Source organism: Neofelis nebulosa, chromosome 17, assembly GCF_028018385.1.
Source record: "Neofelis nebulosa isolate mNeoNeb1 chromosome 17, mNeoNeb1.pri, whole genome shotgun sequence".
In the NCBI taxonomy this organism is placed as follows: domain Eukaryota; kingdom Metazoa; phylum Chordata; class Mammalia; order Carnivora; family Felidae; genus Neofelis; species Neofelis nebulosa.
Window position 1 is genome coordinate 5151426 of NC_080798.1, and position 27060 is coordinate 5178485.

Genomic DNA, 27060 nt, shown 5'->3' on the forward strand with positions numbered 1-27060 from the left:
CGTCTGCTGAATGTCCTTGAAGTCCGATGTTTCCACATTGATGTTGTGTCTGACTACGCAATCCATTATTGAAAGTGCAGTGCTGAAGTCCTGCTGTATACATATACAGGTGCTTTTATGTGTGGGGCGGGGGATAAATATTTATACAAGTTCCATCCTTTGGTGGAATTCATTCCTTTATTTTTGGAGTTTTGTTCTTAGCAAAAGCAGCTTATATTTATTTCAAAAAACTATAAAAGTTGACTATATATCTATAAAAGAAAATTAATTTAAAAATAATTGATGCGTATGTATGCAAATGTGACCAGATCAACACAATTCAATGCACAATAAGACTATTATGTAACTCGTGGAACAAAAAACAAGACACAACTAAATGGTTTGTCAATACAAATGCTACACACATTTACAAACCTACAGCTGTAATGCAACACAAAGAAATCCTAAGTACATGGTATAGCTACCTTTCTCCTACATTAAAGGAGTGAATGTCTTCTATGTAGTAAAGAGACATATGATGTATAAAAACCTTAGTCACATGTAATTTAACCTAAAATGTGGGACCCAAGTGGAATGTAAGGTTAGCTTATGGGAAGATGTACATTTCAGAAAGAACTCAACTTGAAATAAATCTGCTATATTGACACGGTGACCCATAAAAAACCCATCATTGCAAATGTATACACAGAACTGCCCAGAAATATCAGAAATCTTACTGAGAGGTATTATGGTTGAAATAAAAAATAACTTGCTTGATGGGTTTAAAAGAGCAGATAACAATGAAATTCATATAATATGTGAGTGAAAAAAACTGCAAGATATAATAGCATGTTTGAAAAGTGAATAATCTGGGAAAGATGTATTAGTCTGTACAAGTTGGTTTTGATGAACTATTGGCTGCTTTTGCAGTAAATTACCAAGATTGTCATTGCAACAATATTTTCCCACACACTTCAAAATCTGGAAGCAATAGTCTTTCTCACATTGTCATTTAGTGTTCTTTTTTTTTTTCCCCCAGCCCTCTAAAGGTAGCAATCCGTTTTTGAATACCAAGTAGACATTTCGAGGAGTCATAAGATACAGATGTTCAGAACATAACACAAACTACAATTCAGGCATCTGCACAAACACCACCCACACTTATGGAAAAAGGTGTTTCTTTTCAATGTGTCAGTACATGAGTTAAAGAACCATACTATTATTGTCTTCTAAAACCAAAACGGGGGCAAACTTTGCTGCCATTCTGCCAAACAGCACATTAACTAAAAACTCTGCACAAACTGACCCTTTTGTTTAATACTGACCTTTGCCATGTCTTATTATAGTCCTTGCATTCAAGTCTATTTTGTCTGAAGGATAGCTACCCCATTTCTTTGGGTTTCCAATGGCATGCAATATCATTTTGAATATTTGCACTTTCAGGCTGAGTGTGTTCTGAAAGCAGATGGGAGTCCCATGAAGGCAGCATAGCATTGGGTCTTGGATCTCTTTCCATTCAGCCAATCTCTATCTTTTGATTGGGGAATTTAGTCCCTTTATATTTAAAGGAAGTATTGCTCCAGGCATGGAGTTACTGTTGTCATTCTTCTCATGGTTTTCTGGCTACTTTAGAATTCTTGCTCCCTTTCTTCTCCATTTTCTCTTTACCTTTGTGATCTGATGATTTTCAAGAATAGTAAACCTTGATTCTTCTCTCTTTATCTTTTGGGTATCAATTAACAGTTTTGCTTGGTGGTTACCATGAGGACTCAGAAGACATGACAGTCTATTTTAAATTATGTACAGCTTAGGGGCGCCTGGGTGGCGCAGTCGGTTAAGCGTCCGACTTCAACCAGGTCACGATCTCGCGGTCCGTGAGTTCGAGCCCCGCATCAGGCTCTGGGCTGATGGCTCAGAGCCTGGAGCCTGTTTCCGATTCTGTGTCTCCCTCTCTCTCTGCCCCTCCCCCGTTCATGCTCTGTCTCTCTCTGTCCCAAAAATAAATAAAAAACGTTGAACAAAAAAAAATTTTAAATTATGTACAGCTTAATTTTGCCTACTGAAATTCTTTCAGGCCTGAGGTGATTCTTCAAACATGTGAATGTAGAATCCTAGCCATCTTAGGAAGGTTTTGCTCTTCTCTTTCTGATATCTGTGAACATTTCTTCCTTTCAATCACATCAGTTGATATTCTGTACTTGTAACTATCGCTATGATGAACCTGCAGCACGTTTTTCAGTGGACTGACCCTCTTTCCCTTAAAGACCATTTAGTACAACTTTTTATTTGTAATACACACTTGTAGTTGAAATAAATGGACAATGGTATCCTGAACACCTCTTTCATGATCATTACAGCAAGGTTAGAGGCACAGAAAGTATCTCCATTTAGATTTGATTCAACTCTTCTTCACCTTCCATGGAAAATTACATATGTATGAGTCCCACCTAAGAAAGAAGGGAACTCATATCATTGATGTAGCAAGACTCAGCCATGTACATTCACACACCCACTAGGAATAAATGAATTTTCTGAAGTGATTTGAGAATAAGAAGTATATTGATGTTTACTAGTCACAAATCTTAAAAAGGTTAATGTAAAAACATTGAGATTATACCTATGCAAAAATCCATCCCTTTTATCATTTAAAGCATAATAGCATATACATTATCTAAATGTTTAACTTTGTATTATTCCTTCTAGTAAGTATTTTGATGTAATGTCTGAATACACTGACTTATTGCTTTCTGCTGTGAATCCTGTGACACGTGTTGACATTTTATGTTCAGTTACATATGTTTTTAAACGTACTTTTCTTTCAACTTACTTTCCTTTTGGTACTCTCTGATGTTTTCCAAATGGTGTATTTATGAAGAAGGGCTTTCCTCATGCATTCGGTTTGTATGGTTTCAACTCAGCATGCATTTAGGGATATTGAATAAGGATTGAACACCAGATGAAAGCTTTGTCATTCAATTTACATTTTAGAGATTTCCTCTTATAAGGGAATTATGATGTTGAATAAGTTAGGACTTCCACCTAGGGGTGTGCCACATTCATCACATTTTCAATGTTCCTCCTATGTATGAACAATGTGATGGTGAGTAAGGCTTGAGCCAAGTGAAACGTTTCACCACATTCTCTACAATTGTAAGGTGTCTCTCAAGTATGAATTTGGTGGTGTGGAATGAGGCTTGAGCACCATTAAAGGGCTTCCCAGATTCTTTTTTTTTGTGTAAAATCATCTTTATAACACATTCTCTGACAAGATATCAGGGATCAGCATTGGTTAAAGTCTTGCCACCTTGTTTACTTGGGTATCATTAATCCTCAATGTGGATTCTGTGATGTGGAGTAGCGTTGAGCCCTCCTTAAGAGTTCTCTCGCTCTTGGGGTGCCTGGGTGGCTCAGTCAGTGAAGCATCCAACTTCGCCTCATGTCATGATATAGCAGTTTATGGGTTGGAGTCCTGCATCAGGCTCTGAGCTGTCTGTGCCGAAACCTCGGAGCCTGGAACCTGCTTTTCCTTTTGTGTGTGTGTCTGCCTCTGCACCCTCCCACTCATTCTGTCGAAGAAAAACTTTTTAAAAAGTGGGGGGAAAATTCCTTCACAGTCTTAAACTCTGTAACATTTGCTCCAAGATGATTTCTGTAATCTTGAATAAAGGATGATTGGTGATTAAAGCCTTTTGCACACGGTACATTGGTAAGGTTGGCTGAAGTATGAATTCTGTGATGTTGATGAAGTTCTGAGCATTTGGTAAAGCCCTTGCCACATATCTGACATTGGTAAGGTTTCTCTCCAGTATGAATTCTGTGATGGACTTTAAGTTTTGACTTAATCCTAAAGGCTTTTCCACATTGTTGACATTGGAAAGGTTTCTCTCCAGTATGAATTCTGTGATGGTAATTAAGGTTTGACTTCAACCTAAAGGCCTTGCCACATTCTTGACATTTGTGAGGTTTCTCTCCACTATGAATTCTCTGATGCTGACTAAGGGATGCTTGCTGGCTAAAGACCTTGCCACATACCTGACATTTGTAAGGTTTCTCTCCAGTATGAATTACATGATGCTGAGTAAGTGTTCTTCGCTGGCTAAAGACCTTTCCACATTCTTGACATTTGTAAGGTTTCTCTCCCGTATGCATTCTGTGATGCCGAGTAAGGGATGATAGCCGCATAAAGGCTCTGCCACATTCTTGACATTGGTAAGGTTTCTCTCCAATATGGATTTTGTGATGCTGAGTAAGCCTTGAAGGTAAATTAAAGGTTTTGCTGCATTTGTTACATTGGTAAGGTTTCCGTCCGGTATGAATTATGCGATGTAGAAAAAGGGTTGAGTATCTGCTAAAGGCCTTACCACATTCTTTACATTTGTAAGGTTTCTCTCCGGTATGAATTATGTGATGTTGAGTAAGCTGTGAGTACGCTTTATAGGCCTTGCCACATTCTTTACATTTGTGGGGTTTCTCTCCAGTATGAATTCTGTGATGTTCAGTAAGTTGTGAGGAACAGTTAAAGGCTTTTCCACATTCTTGACATTGATAAGGTTTCTCCCCAGTATGGATTCTGTGATGCTGAGTAAGGGATGATGGGTGGCTAAAGGACTTGCCACATTCTTGACAGTTGTGAGGTCTCTCTCCAGTATGAATTCTGTGATGTCGACTAAGGGATGATTGCTGGGGAAAGGCCTTGCCACATTCCTGACATTTGTAAGGTTTCTCTCCAGTATGTATTCTGTGATGCTGAGGAAGGGATGATCGGTGGCTAAAGGCCTTGCCACATTCTTGACATTTGTAAGGTTTCTCTCCAGTATGTATTCTGTGATGCTGAGGAAGGGATGATCGGTGGCTAAAGGCCTTGCCACATTCTTGACATTTGTAAGGTTTCTCTCCAGTATGTATTCTGTGATGCTGAGGAAGGGATGATCGGTGGCTAAAGGCCTTGCCACATTCTTGACATTTGTAAGGTTTCTCTCCAGTATGTATTCTGTGATGCTTAGTAAGGGATGATTGCTGCTTAAAGGTCTTGCCACATTCTTGACATTTGTAAGGTTTCTCTCCAGTATGCATTCTGTGATGTTTAATAAGGTATGAGTGACATTTAAAGGCCTTGCCACATTCTTGACATTCATAAGGTTTCTCTCCAGTGTGGATTCTTTGATGCTGAGTAAGCAATGATTGCTGGCTAAAGGCCTTGCCACATTGCTGACATTTGTAAGGTTTCTGTGCAGTACGGATTCGCCTGTCTGAATGGAGTGATGACCCATCCTTAAAGGTTTGACCACCTTCTTCACAGTTGTCAATTTTCTTTGCAGTATGCGTTTGCTGATGTTGAGATAGTGTCGAGTGCCTGTCAAAGGTTTTGCCACATTCCTTGCCAATGTACCTTTTCTCTCCAGTACCACTTGTCTTATACGTATTTAGGCTTAATGATTGATTAAACATGTTCCCAGATTCATTATATGTGTATGGGTTTCCATCCCCATGAATCCTCTGATGATCAGCAATACTGGAGGACTGCTTCAGAGCTTTCCCACATTCATCATATTTAGAAGTAATTTCTCCCCTCTGTGTACTCTTACTATTAGTATATTTGGAGTTTGGATAAAACACTTCCTCATCTTTATTAGATTCAAAATGATTTTCTTGCAGAGTCCTCAGACGTTTGCTAACATGAGAGCCCTGGTTAGACTGCGCCTCAGATTCACTGTATTGAGCCAGTGTATCTCCAATGAAAACGGACTGGTAATGTTGTAGGGTCACCTCCTCTGTGAAGCACCTCCCAAATTGAGACGTCCTAGGCCTTTCATCTTCATTTTTGAATCTTTGAGTTTTAGAAATATTTGACTGAAAGGTCAATCCAATCCCACTTTCACAATGGTTCACAGCATTGTTTTCAGTGTGGATGGGGTAACTTTCCAAATGTTCCAAATTTTCTTTGCACAAATATGTATGTTTGCATGTTTGATTGGAACTTCTGCTTACAGATGCACACTGCTTTGCACAAATAGTGGATGTAAAAAGGGCGGTTTTCCAAGATGTTTTATGTCCTTCATCATTTGGGGTCATGAGGTTCTTATTATGGGCGGTCATCTCAATTGGACTACGTCCTTCATGAAACTTCTGATGTGCTTCATTCTTTCTACCACTGTCCCAGTTTATCATTAAGTGTAAATTCTCAAGGGCATGATGTTTCCATGTACCCAGTGACACATTTTGGGAAGAGGCTTCTATGCATGGCTTTGGCAGGAAATTCTGGGTGCCATGTGAAGATATAGCTGAAAGATAGCAAATAACAAAAAAGGAACATCATTCCAATTACTACTTTCACATGAAGGTACTGACAACTTCTAATATACAACCTTCAAATCAGTCTGAGAATGTCAGGAAGATGGTTGAGAAGGATTCATCGGGACTTCATTCTTCCTTGACACAGAAGATTACACACAACATGAAAACGTAGCCTAATAGATCATTCTGTACTTGTTTAATGGTGTAGCACAAATCATATTCCTGTGTCACAAAGAATCAGGAAATTACCCTATGAGCTAAAATTTAGAAGGAAGCACATTTAATTTAAAAGTCAAACAGAAATTATGAAAATACGATATAGCAAAAGTAGGAATAAAACAACAGGACAAGTTTGTTTTCAGAAGTAACCCAAAAATTGGACAGACCTATAACACCGTCAAGTAAGGATGAAAAATTGAAGTTCACCTAAAATCAGAATTGAAGAACTAAAACAAGACACAGTACATGTGATATCATAGAAATAAAAGTAATCATAATTGGGAAAAAGGATAATTACATGCTAACAAATAGGTATCCAAAAAAAAAAAAAGTACCTATTTCAAATAAGGTATAACCTACCTGACATCATCATGGAGAAAAAAATGTAATGAAAGAGGAACCTGGGTGGCTTAGTCGGTTGAGCATCCAACTCTTCATTTTGGCTCAGGTCATGATCTTAGGGTCATGTGATGGACACCCGTATCAGGCTCTACCCTAAGCACGAAGTCTGTTTAAGATTCTCTCTATCTCTCCCTCTGCTTTCTCTCCCACTCACTGACTCTCACACTCAAAAAAAAAAAGAAAAGAAAAGAAAAGAAAAAAGTCAACAGATCTACAACTACTAAGTACTTTAACACTGTAATAAATAAAGTCCCAATGGGACACCTGGGTGGCTCAGTTGGGTAAGCATCAGACTTCAGCTCAGGCCATGATCTCACAGTGCGTGAGTTCGAGCCCCTCATCGGGCTCTGTGCTGACAGGTTAGAGCCTTGAGCCTGCTTCGGATTCTGTGTCTCCCTCTCTCTGCTACCCTCCCCTGCTCATGCTCTGTCTCTTTCTGTCTCTCCCTGTCTCAAAAATAAATAAAAACATTAAAAATGGTTTTTTAATTAAAAATAAATTTAAAAAATAAACTCCCAGCAAGGAAAACTCTTATGCCACATGAATTCACAGAATAATTCATAGACACACATGACAAAGTACTTGAAATCGCCCCAGACATTTCTAGGGAGTGAAGAGAAGGGAGATTATGAAAACCCTTGATCATACCAGCCTTAACAGGTTATCAAAGCTGAAGGAAGATGCCAGAAGTATAGAAGACTATGAATTACCATCTGTGGGGAATATTCATGCAAGTGCGCCATAAAACTAAGCAAATAGGGGAGCCTGGGAGCCTAAGTTGGTGAAGCACCCGACCCTTGACTTCAGCTCAGGTCATGACTTCAGTCGTGAGATCAGGCCCCATGTCCAGCTCATTACAAACTGAAAAACCTGCTTGGGATCCTCTTTCCTCCTCACTCTCTGCCCCTCCCATTGTCCTCTTCCTTCCTCTCCCTCTCAAAACAAATAAACAAATGAAAAACAAACTGAATCAAAAGCACATTTTACCATTTTACGACATAATCAACTGGGAATTCTTCCTGAAATTCAAGAGTGTTTCACCATATGGAAAACTATCGAGTTGGGACTGCACATTACAGACTAAAGATCACAAAGAGAGGATTATCTTAATTGATACAGGACAGGAAGTGAGCATATTGGACACCATTTCATGATTAAAGATATTCAATAAGGAAGAATCCAAGGAAACTACTTCATCCTAATAAAGATCATGTATGTGTGAAAAGCTGAAATCCAACATAATCGATGAGAAGGCCAAAAGCGCCTCCTATAGGATCACAAATAAGATATTGAAGCAACTTTCCCATGTCCATTCCACACAGTACTGGCACTATTCAGAACAATTAGGAAAAAAATACATAAAAGGAAACCAAATTGGGGGCGCTAGGTTGGCTCACTTAATTGTCTGACTCTTGGTTTTCAACCTGGCACTATGTGAGTTTGAGCCCCACATCAGGCTCCATGCTGACAGCACAGAGCTTGTTGGGGTTCTCTCTGTCTCTCTCTCTCCCTTTCTCTCTGCTTCTCCCGACTCCCACTTTCTCAAAATAAATAAACTTAAAACAATTCTAAAATGGAAACAACTTGGAAGAGAAAAAGCAAAATTATCACTGTTAGAGGATGACATTATCTATACAAAATCCAGGAAACTTTTTTTTTGGTAATCATTATTATTCATTTTTTCCTAATTTTTCTACTAGACCCTCCACTTTCAATTTTTTATGCTATAAATGATTGAGTTAATTATTGTATTTCACCTTTTTCTTTTATTACACCTCAATCAACAAAAGAATGAAGAAATTTAGCTAAAATTCTGTAAAAGGAAATGCTAAAGAAAAATAAGAAAGAAGTAAAACGAAGACCCAAATAAACATAACATTGAAAGTAATTCCATTTCTCCAATACAACAAACAAACTTAACAATACTTTAAATATATTTACAGTGAAAAAAAAACCCACCAACGAAAAAGAAAAATGGAAAAGAAAACGAGGCAACAGTTACACACAGAAACATATAGTGTGATAAACGATTCCTAAAGCAAACATACACTAACATATTAGACAATTTGGAAAAGACCAAGACCACATGCCTTCACTGGTCAATGGACCAAACTTTTAAACAAGTAATTCCTTGGATGCCCCGGTGGCTCAGTTGGTTTAGCATCCAACTGTTGGTTTTGGCTCAGGTCATGATCTCACTTTGTGAGTTCCAGCCCCACACTGGGCTCTGCACTGATAGTGGGCATCCTTCTTGGGATTCTCTCTATCTCTATCTCTCCTTACCTCTTCCTTCTTATCTCTCCTCTCAAAATAAATAGTTATTAAAAAGGTAATGGAGAACATTATATTTTTTTAAAAAAGCAATTGCTGATAAAATTCATCAAAATTCTACAAATAATAGAATACAGGGAACCCATTGAAAATCATTCTAGGTGGCAGGCATTACCCTGGTACCCAAGAGGACATAACCACAATACAAGAACAAAAAAAGGCTAGTTTGTCAAATATAAATATTGCTACACTGGCCTTCTTTTGACATCCATTTGCATGATAACGTTTCTCTAGCCCCTCACGTTCAACTGGCAGACAACTTCAGGTCTAAATTGAGTCTTTTGTAGGCAGCAGATTAATCGGTTTGGGTTTTTTTTAATCCATTCAGACACCCTATGTGTTTTGATTGGAGTGCATAGTACATTTCCCTTCAAAGGAATTATTGACTAGATACCTATTTGCTACCATTTTATTATTACTTTTGGCATTGTTTCTGGAGATTGTTTTCTGATACTTTCTTGTCTTTCTCACTTTTGGTCTCTCCTCTGAAGTCAAATACTATCCTTAAACATGTCTTGGAGGGCTGTTCCAGTGGTCACAAACTCCTTTAGTTTCTGTTTGACTGAAAATCTCTCTCTCTCCTCTAGTCTGAATGATAGTCTTCCTGGATAGACTGTTCTTGGCTGCCTATTTTTCCCCTTTCAGCATTTTGAATCTGTCATGTCCCTCCCTCAGGGTTGCCAAGTTTCTGTTGAGAAATCTTGAGCTGGCCTTATACTTTTCAGGATGGGTGAAATACTTCCTCTGTGTTGCTGCTTTTAAGATTTTGTCATTATCACCATAGTTTGCTAATTGGATTCCAAGATGTCTTGGTGTTGGCCTCCTTTTGGTGATTTCAATGGAGTTCTGTGCCTCCTGAATCTGCAGGTCTGTTTCCTTCAACTGATTAGGGATGCTTTTTTCTATTATTCCCTGAAGTAACTTTTCTGACGCCCTTGCTCATCTTCTTCTGTGACCCCTGTAATATAAATCTCATCACTTTTGAGGGAGTCCCTGATTTCCTAAGGCTATTTCATGTTGCATAGTTCTACTCTGTCTCTCTGTCTCTCTCTTCCTTAAGTTTCACTATTTTCCATTATTTTGTCTTTAAGGCCACCAATTTGCTGCTCTCATTCTTCCAACATGCTGTTCATTGAATCAAGTGCGTTTCTCATCTCATTTATTGCATTTTACATCACTCTTCCTTTGCTAAGCCTCTTATCTCTGTAGTAAGAGCCTCACTGCTGTCTTCTTTTCACAAGCTCAGTGAGAATCCTTATGACAGTTGCCTTCAATTTTCCATTTGGAATGTTACTGATACAGTGTTTCACTGAAATCTCTGGCCACGGCCATATCTTGTTGTTTCATTTTGGAAAAATTCTTCCATCTTGGCATTTTGTCTACATCTCCACCACCCTCTGTATGTTAAAATAGCCACTTATGTCTCCTGCTCTATCTTTGACGCCAGTGGTGTGCAGAAGCTCTCCTGCCAGTGTTTGGACCCTGTCCTCAATGGGGCGAGTTTTGACTGGTTATGCTGTGGTCTGCTTGTGAGATGAGACCAGACGTCAACTCTACCAGAACTGAGGCCATGCAGAACTGTGTGGTCACATGTGGTGTGGGCAGCAGATTATGCAGGTCCCCTGAGGTAGGGGCCAACCTTGCTGGGATTGAGTCAGGCTTGACTGAGAAGGGCAGTTCCACCAGAGCATAGGGGCTTGGGGCTTGTTGTAAGCAAGGCGGGCAGCCAGTGTCCTCGCTGAGCCCTTTCTCTCAGGGTGCTCTGTGTTCATGCTGAGGAACATGGGAAGGAAATGGAACCAGTCAGCTCCTTTGTTCCCCATCATGCACCTCATTGAAGGGCCCCTAGAATATCAAATAATCTCACTCATCTGTGCCCCAAATGCTCTTCACATTGCTGTTTCCATGCTGTCTACCCCCAGGTTGTGAGCCTACCTTCTGTCCAAGACAGAGCAGTACCTTCCTGGATCTTTCCCAGCTAAGCCGGTCGACCTTGAAAACTTGAGGCTTGAAGCCACACTGTAAGAATGCACAAAATGCAGGCCTTCTCCTTTTCCAAGACAATGACATTAGGGAAATGTTCTCCTTGTGCATTCTTCTTTGAGCGCCACTCTCTCTCATCCTTCTCCACAACCACAGCTCCCTGCTTTCAGCAGCACTATAATCTGTTGCTCCCCCAGCCAAATCTCTATACTTCCTACAATCTTCGATGTGCCTCTTCTCTCACATTAGCTGGGTAATTCCTCTGTCAGTCTTAAGGTTGCTTGTTGGGATACTTAGGACGGTTTAGTGGTTATCTAGATGTGTTTGTGGGATGTGAGGAGGGTAGGGTACTCCTAGTCTGTCACGATACTATCTTCTTCTCGGAAGAATCCCTATTTTTTTTAAATTTTAAATTATTATCTTTTGAGACAGAGTGTTTGTGCAAGTAAGTTAAGGGCACAGGGAGGCAGAGACTCTCAAGCAAGCTGCATGTTAGGTGTGTAACCTGAGGCAGGTCTTCATCCCATGACCCTGGGATCATGACCTGAGCCAAAAACAACAGTCAGACATTCCACCAACTGAGCCACCCAAGTGCCCCTAAAGAATCCTCATTTCGAAAAACCTGCTAAAACTCAAGCAAATTTTACAAAATTGGAGATCACAAACCCAACAAATAAGAATTCATGGTTTATACACAACAAAGAACAATCCCCCCCCCAAATATAATTATAGTTACAGTAGCATCACAAAGAATAAACTACTTAAGACTTGACATAATGCTAGAGGTCAAAACTGGTGCAGAGAAAACTATAAAATACTGTGAAGGAATTGAAAGAAGAAGTAAGTGAAAACACATCCATGTTCTTACATTGGAATACTTCAAATTATCCAACTGTCACTATACTCAAAGTGATCTACTGATTTCATGCGACCTCCATCAAATTCCCAATGACATTTTTGGCAGAAAGATCACAACCAAATGGAACATTCACATGGGTATGGCAGGATAATATATACCCACAATAATCTTGAAACATAAAGAGTATTCTGGTGGCACCAAACTTCCTAATTTACAACATACCACAAAATCAGTTGTCAAAAAGTACTACAGAAGAAAACAGACACAGAATAATAAAAAAGTGATGGTGAGCTATGCGTGCACTTGAATGTCAATGTGACACTGTCAGTGTGATGTATGAAAACAAACAGAGTGTCTTCTTAAAACTCACATTCTGATTTCAAATTTTATGTGGGGTCTGAGTTTCTACATTTCTCACAAACCTGAAACTCATGCCAACATCTTCACTTCAAGAGCCACACTTCTATATTCCAAGAAAAAAAAAGCACAGAAGAAATCATGGAGGACTTTGAACTTGAAGAATAATGAGGAAATTACTAAGCCTCATATCATGAACAGAAGCAACTATTCTCCTTAAACACTTACTACACAGTACAGACCATTCTAACAGTTTTGCATGAATTCGCCCATCTATCCCAGTAATCTATGAGAACAATAGTGTTGTTTTTCATCTTTCAAAAGAATATCTGGCAAAATTGCAATAATAGTATAATATGTGTCTTTATCCAGATTATCCGACTTTAAATTCATCTAAGAGGAACACACCAACCATTATACAGAGACAATCCTAAAAGTACGTTTACCGAAAGTTTCAACGTGGTGATGGTCATGCAAATATATTAAAGCCATGAAACTGAGTAACATAAGAGAAAAGTGAAGATTCCACATAAAATACAAAAATTACCAATTGAATACAAAAGAATAAAAGTGATAGAATGAAAAATGTTTACTCTCCCTGAAACTAAGAAATGTTTTCAGTGACATACAGATTATACAACTATTTGTGGAGAAAGGTTTTTGTGACTCGCAAATACACCACAAACACACACACTCAGAAATACAGAGGAGGACAGAAGGAGGGGAAGATGGCAGTGTAGGAGATGCTGGGCTCACCGCGTCCTGCTGATCACTTAGATTCCACCCACATCTGCCTAAATAACCCAGAAAACTGCCACAAGACTAGCAGAATGGACTCTCTGGAGCCAAGCGTAGACAGGAGGCCCACAGAAGAGGGTAGGAAGGGCGGAGAGGCGGTGCGCACTACATGGACTGGTGGGAGGGAGCCGGGGCAGTGGAGGGGTAGCCTGCCCTGCAACGCAGAGCCCCCAGTCTGACTTGCAAATGCAGAGGGGCCATACCGAGTGTTTTCTGACAGCCAAGCGGGACATAACATCTGGAATGTCATAAGTCAACAGCTCTTCTCGGAGAGCAGAAGGGCTAGAAATAATGGGAGGAATAGTTGTTGAACCCTGGAGGACAGAGCTCAGCTCACCAGGGAACAAAGGTGCTGGCCAGCACCAACTCCCTCGCCCATCCACCTGCCGAAATTCCAAGGGAACCAGTTCCTATCACAGAACTTGCTTGAACTGCACAAACACCCACACTGTGCTTCTGTGGAACCATCCCTCCAAAGGGTCTGCCTGCCTCCCAGTGCTGCAGGGCCCCGCCCGCATCGGACCTTGGAGCACCAGAGGCAAAGTGAGCTGAGCCTGCCCCTCTTGCCCCTGTGCACCGTGCGGATCCACCCCGGTTAATACGCCAGATCCCCCAGAGGAAGCACCACAAGCCTGGCAGTGTGGAAGTAGTCCAGACAGGGGCCACACCACTACACAGTGAGTCCTGCCCCTGGGAGAGGGGAAGATAAGGTACACAGCAGTCTGACTGTGGCCCCGCGGTGGGCTGGGGGCAGACATCGGGTCTGACTGCGACCCCGCCCACCAACACAAGTTACCCCAGAAAGCACAGGGGAAGAGCCCTGCAGTTCTGTGCCACTCCAGGGAATATCCAAAATGACAAAACGGAAGAATTCTCCTCAAAAGAAATGCCAGGATGTAGTGACAGCTAACAAACTGATCAAAAACGAAGAAGCAATATAACAGGAAATGAATTTAAAATAATAGGCGTGCCCGCATGGCCCAGTTGGTTAAGCATCCAACTTTGACTCAGGGCATGATCTCGGGGTCCGTGAGTTCGAGTCCCGCGTGGGCTCTGTGCTGACAGCTCAGAGCCTGGAGCCTGTTTCAGATTCTGTCTCCCTCTCTCTCTGACCGTCCCCCGTTCATGCTGTCTCTCCCTGTCTCAAAAATCAACTAAATGTTGACAAACAAATAAAATAAAATAAAATAAAATAAAAGCCATAAAATTAATCGTTGGGCTTGAAAAAAGTATAGAGGACAGCAGAGAATCTATTGCTACAGAGATCAAGGGACTAAGAAACAGGAGGAGATAAAATATGCTATAAATGAGGTGCAAATTAAAATGGAGGTGACCACAGCTCAGATTGAAGAGGCAGAGGAGAGAATAGGTGAATTAGAAGAGAAAATTACGGAAAAAGAGGAAGCTGAGAAAAAGATTTAAAAAAAATCCAGGAGTATGAGGGAGAATTAGAGAACTAAGTGATATGAAGAAACGCAATAATATATGCATAATTGGGATTCCAGAGGAGGAAGAGAGGGAAAAGTGCTGAAGCTGTACTTGAAGAAATCATAGCTGAAAACTTCCCTGATCTGGGGAAGGAAAATGGCATTGAAATCCAAGAGGCACAGAGAACTCCCTTCAGACGTAACTTAAATCGATCCTCTGCATGACATTATCATAGTGAAACTGGCAAAGTACAAGGATAAAGAGAGACTTCTGAAAGCAGCTAGGGATAAACATGCTCTAACATATAAAGAGAGACCGATAAGACTCGTGACGGATCTATCTACTGAAACTTGGCAGGCCAGAAAGGAATGGCAGGAAATCTTCAATGTGGTGAACAGAAAAAATATGCAGCTGAGAATCCTCTATGCAGCCATTCTGTCATTTAGAATAGAAGGAGATAAAGTTCTTCCCAAACACTGAAGGAAATCATCACCACTAAACCAGCCCGACAAGAGATCCTAAGGAGGATCCTGTGAAACAAAGTACCAGAGACATCACTACAAGCATGAAACCTACAGATATCACAGTGACTCTAAACCCATATCTTTTTATAATGACCCTGAATGTAAATGAACTAAATGCTCCAACCAAAAGACATAGGGTATCAGAATGGAAAACAAAACAAAACAAAGCAAGACCCATCTATTTGCTATCTACAAGAGACTCATTGTAGACCTGAGGACACCTTCAGACTGAAAGTGAGGAGATGGAGAACTATCTATCATGCTACTGGAACTCAAAAGAAAGCTGGAGTAGCCATACTTATATCAGACAAACTAGACTTTAAATTAAAGACTGTACCCTTCATAAGTATACAAGAATTGAGATCATACCATGCCTACTTCCAGACCACAATGCTATGAAGCTTGAAATCAACCACAGGAAAAAGTCTGGAAAACCTCCAAAAGCATGGAGGTTAAAGAACACCCTACTAAAGAATGAATGGGCCAACCAGACAATTAGAGAAGAAATTAAAAAAATATATGGAAACAAATGAAAATGAAAATACAACAATCCAAACGCTCTGGGATACAGCGAAGGCAGTCCTAAGAGGAAAATACATTGCAATCCAGACCTATCTCAAGAAACAAGAAAATTCCCAAATAAAAAATCTGACAGCACACCTAAAGGAAACAGAAGCAGAACAGCAAAGACAACCCAAACCCAGCAGAAGAAGACAAATAATAAAGATCAGAGCAGAAATAAACAATATAGAATCTAAAAAAACAGTAGAGCAGATCAATGAAACCAAGAGTTGGTGTTTTGAAAAAATAAACAAAATTGACAAACCTCTAACCAGGCTTCTCAAAAAGAAAAGGGAGATGACCCAAATAGATAAAATCATTAATGAAAATGGATTTATTACAACCAATCCCTCAGAAATACAAGCAGTTATCAGGGAATACTATGAAAATCTATATGCCAACAAACTGGACAACCTGGAAGATATGGACAAATTCCTAAACAGCCACACACTTCCAAACTCAAACAGGAAGAAATTGAAAGCTTGAACAGACCCATAACCAGCGAAGCAATCGAATCAGTTATCAAAAACCTCCCAACAAATATGAGTCCAGGGCCAGATGGCTTCCCAGGGGAATTCTACCAGACATTTAAAGCAGAGATAATACCTATCTTTCTGAAGCTACTCCAAAAAGTAGAAAGGGAAGGAACACTTCCAGATTCATTCTATGAAGCCAGCATTACATTGATTCCTAAACCAGAGACTCAGTAAAAAAAGAGAACTACAGCCCAATATCCCTGATGAATATGAATGAAAACATTCTCAATAAGATACTAGCAAATCGAATACAACAGCATATAAAAAGAATCATTTACCATGATCAAGTGGGATTCATTCCTGAGCATCAGTGCTGGTTCAATATTCGCAAATCAATCAACGTGATACATCACATTAGTAAAAGAAAAAATAAGAACCATATGATCCTGTCAATAGAGGCAGAAAAAGCATTAGACAAAATTCGGCATCCTTTCTTAATAAAAACCCTTGAGAAAGTCAAGATAGAAAGAACACACTTAAACATCATAAAAGCCATTTATGAAAGCCCACAGCTAATATCATCCTCAATGGGGAAAAACTGAGAGCTTTCTCCCTGAGATCAGGAACACGACAGGGATGTCCACTCTCACCGCTGTTGTTTAACATAGTGTTGGAAGTGCTAGCATCAGCACACAGATAACAAGAGGAAATCAAAGGCATCAAAATTGACAAACATGAAGCCAATCTTTCACTTTTTGCAGATGACATGATACTACACATGGAAAACCCGTGATAGACTCCACCAAAAGTCTACTAGACCTGATACATGAATTCAGCAAAGTCGTAGGATACAAAATCAATGTACAGAAATCAGTTGCATTCTTATACACGAATAATGAAGCAACAGGAAGACAAATAAACTAATCCCATTCACAATTGCACCAAGAGGCATAAAATACCCAGGATTAACCTAACCAAAGATGTAAAATATCTGTATCCTGAAAACTCTAGAAAGCTTATGGAGGAAAATGAAGAAGATATGAAGAAATGGAAAAACATTCCATGTTCATGGATTGGAAGAATAAACATTGTCAAAATGTCAATACTACCCAAAGCTATCTACACATTCAATGCAATCCCAATCAAAATTGCACCAGCATTCTTCTCAAAGCTAGAACAAGCAATCCTAACATTTGTATGGAACCACAAAAGACCCCGAAAGCCAAAGTAATATTGTTGAAGAACAAAGCGGGAGGCATCACAATCCCAGACTTTAGCCTCTACTACAAAGCTGTCATCATCAAGACAGCATGGTATTGGCACAAAAACAGACACATAGACCAATGAAATAGAATGGAAACCCCAGAACTAGACCCACAAAAATATAGCCAGCTAATCTTTGACAAAGCAGGAAAGAATATCCAATGGAAAAAAAGACAGTCTCTTTAACAAATGGTGCTGGGAGAACTGGACAGCAACATGCAGAAGGTTGAAACTAGACCACTTTCTTACACCATTCACAAAAATAAACTCAAAATGGTTGAAGGACCTGAATGTGAGACAGGAAACCATCAAAACCCTAGAGGAGAAAGCAGGGAAAAACCTCTCTGACCTCAGCCGCAGCAATTTCTTACTTGACACATCCCCGAAGGCCAGGGAATTAAAAGCAAAAATGAACTATTGAGACCTCATGAAGATAAAAAGCTTCTGCACAGCAAAGGAAACAATCAACAAAACGAAAAGGCAACCAACGGAATGGCAAAAGATATTTGCAAATGATATATGAGACAAAGGGCTAGCATCCAAAATCTAAAAAGAACTCCCCAAACTCCACACCCGAAAAACAAAAAATCCAGTGAAGAAATGGGCAGAAAACATGAATAGACACTTCTCTAAAGAAGACATCCAGATGGCCAACGGGCACAAGAAAAGATGCTCAACATCACTCCTCATCAGGGAAATACAAATCAAAACCACACTCAGATACCACCGCACGCCAGTCATAGTGGCTAAAATGAACACATCGGGAGACTATAGATGCTGACGAGGATGTGCAGAAATGGGAACCTTCTTGCACTGTTGGTGGGAATGCAAACTGGTGCAGTCACTCTGGAAAACAGTGTGGAGATTCCTGAAAAAATTAAAAATAGCGCTACCCTATGACCCAGCGATAGCACTGTTAGGAATTTACCCAAGGGATACAGGAGTGCTGATGTATAGGAGCACTTGTACCCCAATGTTTATAGCAGCACTCTCAACAATAGCCAAATTATGGAAAGAGCCTAAATGTCCATCAACTGACGAATGGATACAGAAAGTGTGGCTTATATACACAATGGACTACTACTTGGCAATGAGAAAGAATGAAATATGGCCTTTTGTTGCAACGTGCATGGAACTGGAGAGTGTTATGCTAAGTGAAAGAGGTCATACAGAGAAAGACAGATACCATGTATTTTCACTCTTATGTGGATCCTGAGAAACTTAGGACCATGGGGGAGGGAAAGAAAATAAAAAACAGGTTAGAGAAGGAGGGAGACAAACCATAAGAGACTCTTAAATCTGACGACAAACTGAGGGTTGATGGGGGATCGGAGGGAGGGGAGGGTGGGTGATGGGTATTGAGGAGAGTCCCTGTTGGGATGAGCACTGGGTGTTATATGGAAACCAATTTGACAATAAATTTCATATTAAAAAAAAAAAAGAAATACCAATAGGTATTTTGAGTCTTCTATAGCATTAAAAGTCTAGGTCTCCTTTATGTTTTGTGCTGGATTACATTCACAATTTTAAGGCATTTGAACTAATGTGATACACATTTTCTTTATTTGCAGCAACAGAAAAGAGATAAGGAAGAGTATCTATGGGACATGAGGGCAGAATAAAATGGAAGTTTACAGGGCAGAACTTTCATTCACAATCTCTACTTTAAACAGCAATTCCTACAGCAAACATAGGAGGAAATCTTCATTTTCCAAAGCAGACAACAAACAAGGTGAAATGAAGGAGGAAGCTTCCAGAATAAATGAGATGATTAGTGCACATCTTCCCATAAAGATACTTAATGATAACAGAGAAAAAATATCAACCTTCTAGTGGAGGGATCCAGCAGAACACACAGGAAATAAGGAACCTGTAATGGGTGACACTGGGATCAGGTGGCTAATGTTCTTCAAAGAACACAGAATGACAGCTGTGAAATAAATGTCCAGAACAAATATGTAAATCAGTCTAACACCGAAAAGGAAAATAACCATTTTATTCAAATATCAAGCCACTATTCCATGGCAAACAATTCAAATGGTCATCTTAGAGAGACTTATGGAGGAAGAAGAGAGAACAGGTAACTAAATGATATCAGGAAAACTCTGCAAGACCAACAGGTCAACCCAAATGATCTACCTCATACCTCATGATGCATATGCCATGTCAGAATTTTCATCTAATAAGTCAGAAATGAATCTCATAAAGAGCCACGCAGAAAGTGAAAACATTTATGACAAAGGCACAGGAAGTTTCTATTATACAAGAAAAAAGATGAAAATTATGAAGTTACTGAGAAATAACGTACCCATTGAGTCTTTATGGTGGGCTGTGAGTTCTAAGTTCTCAGTGTTGTAGTTCCCCTGTGGTATTAATGTTGGTAGAAATATTAGAATACACATGGACAAATTATTTCACCATTGAGGAATGGAAGACATAAATTGGAAATTTCTTATTATCATTCATAAGAAAAATAAGCTTCTGAAGTGAAATAGAGCATAAGATTTTCTCATTTTAGAAAATGCTTTTTTATCTGAGGGAATTACTGAATCTCAGTTTTGTATGATTAAGCCTAAAGCATCAGTGGGGTGCCTGGGTGGCTCAGTTGGTTGACCATCCAACTTCAGCTCAGGTCATGATCTTGTGGTCTGTGAGTTCAAACCCCACATCAAACTCTGTGCTGACTGCTCAAAGCCTGGAGGCTCCTTCAAATTCTATGTCTCTGTCTCTTTCTGCCCCTCCCCCACAATTGCTCTGTCTGTCTGCCTCTCTCTGTCTCTCTTCTCAAAAACAAACATTAAAATAAAAGAAAAAGATTATAGCCTCAGGAACATTGGAAAGCATAAACCGGAAATCACGTGATCCCTGTCTCCAGTGCTCCTGGGATTTGGACACCAAAACCCACTCTGTCCACCACTACTATGACACACTTCTCACAAAAACAGAAACTGGGAATGACTTACAATAGAGTTTCTCAGAATAGGGAGAATTCTCCAGGGCCTTCAAAGCAAAGGAGAAGCTTTCAGACTTTGGAGATACTCAACGCACAAGGGGAGTCTCCTGGCACTCACTGTGGATGTGATGGACCATCACTGGAGCAGAACAAAGAATCCTTCGAGAATGTAAGAGTATGACGGGTTGGAAAGCTGATGTCCCGCTATGAGTGGGACAGACATAAAACTGGGCTTCCAAACTAATTTCCATTCAAGGAGAGCTACTTGAGCCATATTTTAAATATTTGCATATCACCACTGTCATCTGTTTTGTTCATGCCCACCTACCTGCTGGTGAGGCTACCGTCTTCTTTCTCTTCACATCCCAGAGCTCCCTCTTTTGTTCCAAAAAAATGACCAGGTGAGGTTTCGACACAATGAGGCCTGATTATCAGAAAAAAAAAAAAAAAGAACATGCCTGTTTCTCAGATTCTTTCACCCCAATACTGTGCTCAGTACATGAGAAAGGACATTGTAGAATTCCAGAAAATGATTTCTGAATGCTGTTGCCCACAAGCCCCTTTAGTATACTTGACAGGAATTTCCAACCTTCACATCGTGACCTCACGTCCAAGTACTACCACGACAGGAATGAGTAGCAGTTAGGAGCTTCAGTGGGCAGTACCATTTTATGCCACTCAATGTTTACAATTACCACTCATCTACAGATGATGATGCTCTTACCTCACGGTAAAGAAGGGGAATCTACAGCTGGAAAGGAAACCTCATGAAGATATTTCTCTATATCTACAAAATCTACTTCTTTCTCTGACTGCAGGGATCTGAATCCCAGTCATGCAAAGAGGATGTTTCCAAGAGACAGTCTTCCAAGGAAGGAACAAACCCGCGAGTGTGGTTTGGGAAGTCTGGAAGGAGTTATCCTCACCCAAGAAGAGGAGGTGTCCATAGGTCTCTAACATCACATCCCTGTACAGTTCTCGCTGACTCTGGTTCAGGCATCCCCATTCCTCCTGAGAGAATTCTATGGCCACATCCCTGAAGGTCAGCAGTCCCTGCAACAAATACCATAGTTAGCAAGTAGCCATAGGCAGCATTCATAATGGTACCTAAGATGCAAGAGGGAGTTAATGTCACCAGCTGGACCCCAAGACCTGACCTCCACTGCTTACTTGTTGATACCCACTGCCCTTAGTCCCTCATTTTATTTCACTTGTTCTTTCAACCTTATCTGTTACTTCAGGCAACAACACCCCAGGGCCATGATCTCTTGTGATGGAAACAGAAAGTATACAACAAAAGGTATGTCACCTGAGAAAGAGCTTATACCCACCCTGTCTGAGCTCATCCCCTGACTCACTCCTAAGCAGGTAGACAGTGGTGTCAACCACGGGGAGAGGATTGTTACCATGACCTCATTATAATGCTAAACTCTCCACCTAAGAGCGAGCACAAACCTCATTTCCTATGTAACATCCAGAGTAGGTATGGAACTGCTTGTTTGCAAAAAGTAAACATTCCAATGTGTATTTACTTATCTTTGAGAGAGAGAGAGACAGAGCAGGAGCAGGGGAAGGACAGGGAGGGAGACAGAATTGGAAGCAGGCTCCAGGCTCTGAGCTGCCAGCACAGAGCCCAGTACAGGGCTCGAACTCACAAAACGCAAGATTTCAAGCACACAGACTGCATGATCATGACCTGAGCTGAAGCTGGATGCTCAGCCAACTGAGCCACCCAGGCCCTCCTGTATACAACTGTTTTCTTCAGGCCCAAGTGTAACCTGATCTGCACCTTTACATAAGGTGATGGGCTCTCCCTCTAATTCTCCACCCTGACTATATATGAAACCATTCCCTTCCCGGGGTCTCTGCTTTGGAAGTGATTCCCTGTGATCTCCTTAATTGTTGAAAATCACGTTTCCTTTGTGTGACAACCCCAGCTGGTATAGATTCTATCTGTGACTCACCAAGAAGTGAATTCCTGTTTGTTTAGGTATATTGGAAAAACTGGTTCTGACTTTGAGGAGTTTCCTGCTTTCTGCAGGAAGAACTTTTTCAACACAATGATATGCTTTCATCTATTTTCTTACTTTGAGGTAAGAACCAGTGTAAATATTGTGTTTATTCAAGCGAATTTATAAAATGAAGGCATCAACAAAGGCATCCATATTTTTAAATACTATATTCACATCACGTAGTATACCTGGTGTCTATTTCTTAGATGGAAAGTCTGGGTGTGTTACAATGTACGTAGCATATTCTAATATGAATTACAATTTCACAATGGTGCATTGAAGAGCTTTATTTTTTTTAAGTTTATATGCTTATTTTGAGAGAGGGGGAGAGAGAGCAAGTGGGGGAGGGGTAGAGAGAGGGAGAGAGAGAGAATCCCAAGGAGGCTCCCCACTGACAGTGCAGAGCCTGACTTGGGGCTCCATCTCAGGAACCATGAGCTACTGACCTAAGCTGAAATCAAGAGTCAGATGCTTAACTGACTGAGCCACCCAAGTGCCCCCAGATTCTGCATTGCTGACAAGACATTAGCCTATTGGCCAGGGAATAGATATTTGAATAACAAAGAGCAAGAATTCAAAGGCAGGAACTCATGGAGTACTTGGAACTAAATGGGTTTTATAACAACCACAGGTTCTACTAGAATAGCAAAAAAAGGCAACAAGGCGCCTTTCTGAGCATTTCCTACTTAGTAGATAGCATCTACTCATTTTTCATAAATTAATGGAAAATGAATAATAATCATAATTATAAACAATTATCACCTATGAGAGCAAACAGGTTATTCTATTTCTCTGTGGATATTTTGTCAAGCATCCAGTACTTGGAAGAGATTCCGTTTTAACCCGGGTTATCTGACCTAGAGTTGATCTAAAACGACACAGTGGTCAATATCCAGACGGGACCCTAAAGCAACGTTAGTAACACGTGTGAAAGCTGAAAAGAATTATGGAAACCAGAAAGTGTCCACACCAAACTGATCTCCTGTTTTACACTTCATGCACACACCCATACATTTAGAAAGCAGTTATATACATATTAAAAGTGATAGAGTGGAGGGGCGCCTGGGTGGCTCAGTCGGTTAAGCGTCCGACTTCGACTCAGGTCACGATCTCGCGGTCCGCGGGTTCGAGCCCCGCGTCGGGCTCTGGGCTGATGGCTCAGAGCCTGGAGCCTGCTTCCGATTCTGTGTTTCCCTCTCTCTCTGCCCCTCCCCCGTTCATGCTGTGTCTCTCTGTCTGAAAAATAAATAAACGTTAAAAAAAAAATAAAAAAAAAAGTGATAGAGTGGAGGGCCACCTGGGGGGCTCACTTAGTTAAGCATCTGACTTCTGATTTTGACTGAGATTGTGATCTCCAGGCTCCTGTGTATGTGCCCTACATTGGGCTCTGCGATGATAACAGGGAGCCTGCCTTTAAATTGTCTCTCTCTCTTACTCTCTCTCTCTGCGCCTTCTCCACTTGTTCTCTCAATCTCCCCGTCTCTCACACAAACTGCAGGAAACAAGGGAAGAGCAGAAAATGGTCGTGGAAACTAAGAAACATCTTCAATGACATTACACTCATAAATCTAGTTTTGGATAATGATGCTTAGGTCTTTTATTCACACTGTCAACACAAACACATTGAATGATATACATAAACCAGCTATTATTTCTGAATCTAGTATGATGAGGGATACAAACAGGAAAATGTGCACCTCCACCAGAGAAGCCTGACCTAGAGCCTGCAGAGTTTTAATAAGCATCAAGTAAGTGCTGGTTGCTACATTCTTAAGGGGTCTCCTGACTGCCTATACATCTCAATAAGTAACGTTGAACTGAATGGTAATCACCAGAGAAATCCTGCAGAAGCAGTTTTACACTCAGAAATTCAAAGGAAGGCCTCCTCAGTTGCTCAGTGGGTTAAGCCTCTGTCTCTTGGTTGTGGTTTCGGTCATGATCTCACAGTTCATGAGTTTGAGCCCCCAGGAGGGCTCCATGCTGCTGAGTATGGGGAGCCTGCTTGCGATTCTTTCTCTCCCAAATTTTCCCCGTTCCCCCCCCCCCTCACGTACTCTGTCTCCTTCTCAAAATAAGTAAATAAACTTAAAAAAAAATAAAAGGAACATTTGTGATCTAATACTGCGTGCAGCTCCCCTTCCCCCCAGGACATATAAGCTTCATGAAGCCACCGTATGGCTCTCTCTGCCCACAGGTCCAGTGTCTGTGCGACTCCAATAAGCTATCTTGCATCATCCAACATCTCCAGAATTGTTTCTTGACCATTGTGCTTGATGATCCCACCATATACTGTTTCATTAAAAGCTTTTGTTTCAATCCTCATTTCTGCTCTATTCTGTTTCAGGATTCGAAGGTGCAAGCATGTAAACTATGGGATTCTTCTTTTCCTGTTCTGAAAATACAAACTAAATAGAAGAATAGATTTGCATCAAGAATGTGGAGTAAACTAACAGTCTACAGGATGGAGGTCCCAGTGATTTAGAACCTCCACTCCCAGAAGTCATTATCTCTACTACACAAAGGTGAGAGCCTTCATTGTCCAGTGGCAACGGGTGGGATGTGGGTTGGGAGCAAGTGGTCAAGAAAGGATTCTGGAGACCTCTTTGGTCAAAAAAGCTGTTTTCATGAAAGCACAGGGAGAGGAATTGTGGGCGCCAAGGGCTGCAGTAGGATTTGAGGAGACACTGCAGGTATGCTTTAAGTTGGAGGCATAGAGATAAAAGAAGTTTCTAAAGCATTTTCAGATAGTCAAGAAGACTTACAGGATACTGGCAGTCTGGCTCTCCTCAAGCTGAGCTTCCCTTTTGCCTCTGGCAAAGCATTCACATGAAGGCAATTGTGAATTCCTTGAGCAATGTCATACTCTGCCTATATCTAGTGTTTATCAATGGATGGCAAACTGTAAGAAAATTTAATCCTGTCGACATTTCTTTTACCTCTGTTCCTTTCATCAGAAACTACAGGCAAAGAGAAACTTTGCCAGAAGAAAGATTGTTCCAGTTGAAATGGGATGGTTTCTGCATATCACTCGGTAAATCTACCTAATGAAATAAATTGAAATGAAATTGTAATGAAATAACCTGAAAATGGGGTATCTTTTCAACATTCTAAGCAGCAAGAGTCTTCCTTTTATCTGACAACTTTGGAGTTAATCCGGGCCTCATATCTATCCTGTGTATTTGTGCATTTTCTTCATCCTGGTCTCCAGAGAGGTGATTAAGCATCCAGATCTGACCTAAATGGGAACTGTTTTCCTTGAGTGCTATGCAGGACCAGACTCCACCAGCAGCAGGAATCTTGGACTCAACGCCTTCCCCTGTGGATCGTTCACAAAGGGAATATTTTCAATAATTGCAGAACTTTAATTTGGAGTTGGAGAAGGGGGAGAAGGCTCAGCGATACAAGGTAAGAGTGTTCTAAGAACCTAATCTTGAATATCATCTGAAAAGGTTAAAAATTGGGTGAAAAAATAAAGCAGAAATCTCAGAACTAGAAAAACCAACATTTGTGATTTCAGTTTGCATGGGCCTTCAAGAGAAAAACAGGGCAGGGTCTCTGCCCTCAGATGCACAGCTTACCTGAGAACTGGCCATTTCTTCTTTCACCTGGTCCCCTGGGTTTCTTCTCTGAAGATTTTGCTGGAGATCTCACAGCTGCATCAGCAGAAAATGTCTTCCAAGCCACTAACACAGCCTCTACACCTGTAAACTGATCACCTGCAGGCCAGACTTTGAAATGTAGAAAAGGCCCAACTTCCTACTCCTTTGTGTAAAAAGCTATTCAGAACCTTTTGAGCTCCTAATTGGATGCCAACCTCTGAGTTTTCCTCTTCTCCTTTCCACAGATGCTTCTCCTCCCACAGATGCCACTACACCCCACAAATGCTGCTACACCATAGGCACACTTTGTTACACCAGCCTTGATCCTCTCCAACTCCTATAGAGGAGACCCTGCCACCTCTCCTAGAGCCAAAGCCTGCACTCACCCCTCCTAAATTATTGGGAAACCTTTGTGCTTCATCCTGGATTCCTTTAGAATCACCTGGAGCACTTAATTAAAACAACACCATTGTTTCAACAAACATTGATTGACAGAAACTGGTGGGGGGGGGGGGGTGATATGATCATTTTTTGAAATTCCACAAGTGATCCTATTGGGAAGTATTTAGGAAGTTGACCAGACAAAAAGCACGATCATAGCTATGGTTTTTGTCCATATTTAAATCCATGCCTTCTCCACTGATCAGAGTTTCTGGAGATTTACACATCCCCCCTCTTCCTTCTATGCAGTGGGAGACACCCTTCCACAGGGAGCTTTCCCTTATACATGCAAATGCCTCTTTCAAAAGGGTTTCAGACCTTTTCCTTTGTCTCCTCCTTTAAAGTAATCCTTATGCCAAAGAGACACTTTTTGGAATGGTAAAATGCTCCCATTCAGTAGCAAAGTTTACTTTCCTAAGTCACCGCTAAACAGTTTTCCCAACTGAATGCATTTTTTAACTGCTTCCAGGAATATTTGAGATTTCTAATTCCTCATTATTTTCACTGAAATTTGGTGTTATCCTCTTTTCCTTATTTTGGCCATTCTAGAAAATATTGAGTGGTTTCTCACAGTAAAATAT

At 40.6% G+C, this 27060-nt stretch overlaps 2 protein-coding genes across 3 annotated transcripts; both read right to left on the reverse strand.

Annotated features, from left to right (window-relative positions):
* Positions 1-3524: 3524 nt before the first annotated feature.
* On the reverse strand, positions 3525-5586 carry LOC131499058 (zinc finger protein 420-like). 2 transcript variants are annotated; one of them, XM_058706758.1, is made up of 2 exons: positions 5309-5586; positions 3525-5224 (listed from the first exon to the last, which is right to left on the reverse strand). In XM_058706758.1, the coding sequence occupies exons 1-2, from the start codon at positions 5425-5427 to the stop codon at positions 3541-3543; spliced, it is 1803 nt and encodes a 600-aa protein (XP_058562741.1). In that variant the 5' UTR covers positions 5428-5586; the 3' UTR covers positions 3525-3540. The 2 variants fall into 2 exon arrangements, with proteins under 2 accessions (XP_058562741.1, XP_058562740.1); XM_058706757.1 differs by having other exon boundaries at positions 3525-5586.
* Positions 5587-5741: 155 nt separating this feature from the next.
* Positions 5742-26032, reverse strand: LOC131500121 (KRAB domain-containing protein 5-like). The gene is made up of 5 exons (XM_058708872.1): positions 26018-26032; positions 21354-21480; positions 20756-20851; positions 5853-6260; positions 5742-5806 (listed from the first exon to the last, which is right to left on the reverse strand). Exons 1-5 carry the CDS (start codon positions 26030-26032, stop codon positions 5742-5744), a joined length of 711 nt encoding a protein of 236 aa, XP_058564855.1.
* Between the last annotated feature and the right edge of the window lie 1028 nt (positions 26033-27060).

What these genes read in the sequence shown, in the direction of transcription:
- LOC131500121 (XM_058708872.1), bottom strand. An exon ending in TGGACACCTCCTCTTCTTGG is followed by an intron (nt 20,852 to 21,353) that starts GTGAGGATAACT and finishes TCTGATAATCAG; the next exon opens with GCCTCATTGTGTCGAAACCT. An exon ending in TGCTGTGAACCATTGTGAAA is followed by an intron (nt 5,807 to 5,852) that starts GTGGGATTGGAT and finishes TAAAACTCAAAG; the next exon opens with ATTCAAAAATGAAGATGAAA.
- LOC131499058 (XM_058706757.1), bottom strand. Translation starts at nt 5,427, where the DNA reads ATGTTTAATCAATCATTAAGCCTAAATACGTATAAGACAAGTGGTACT.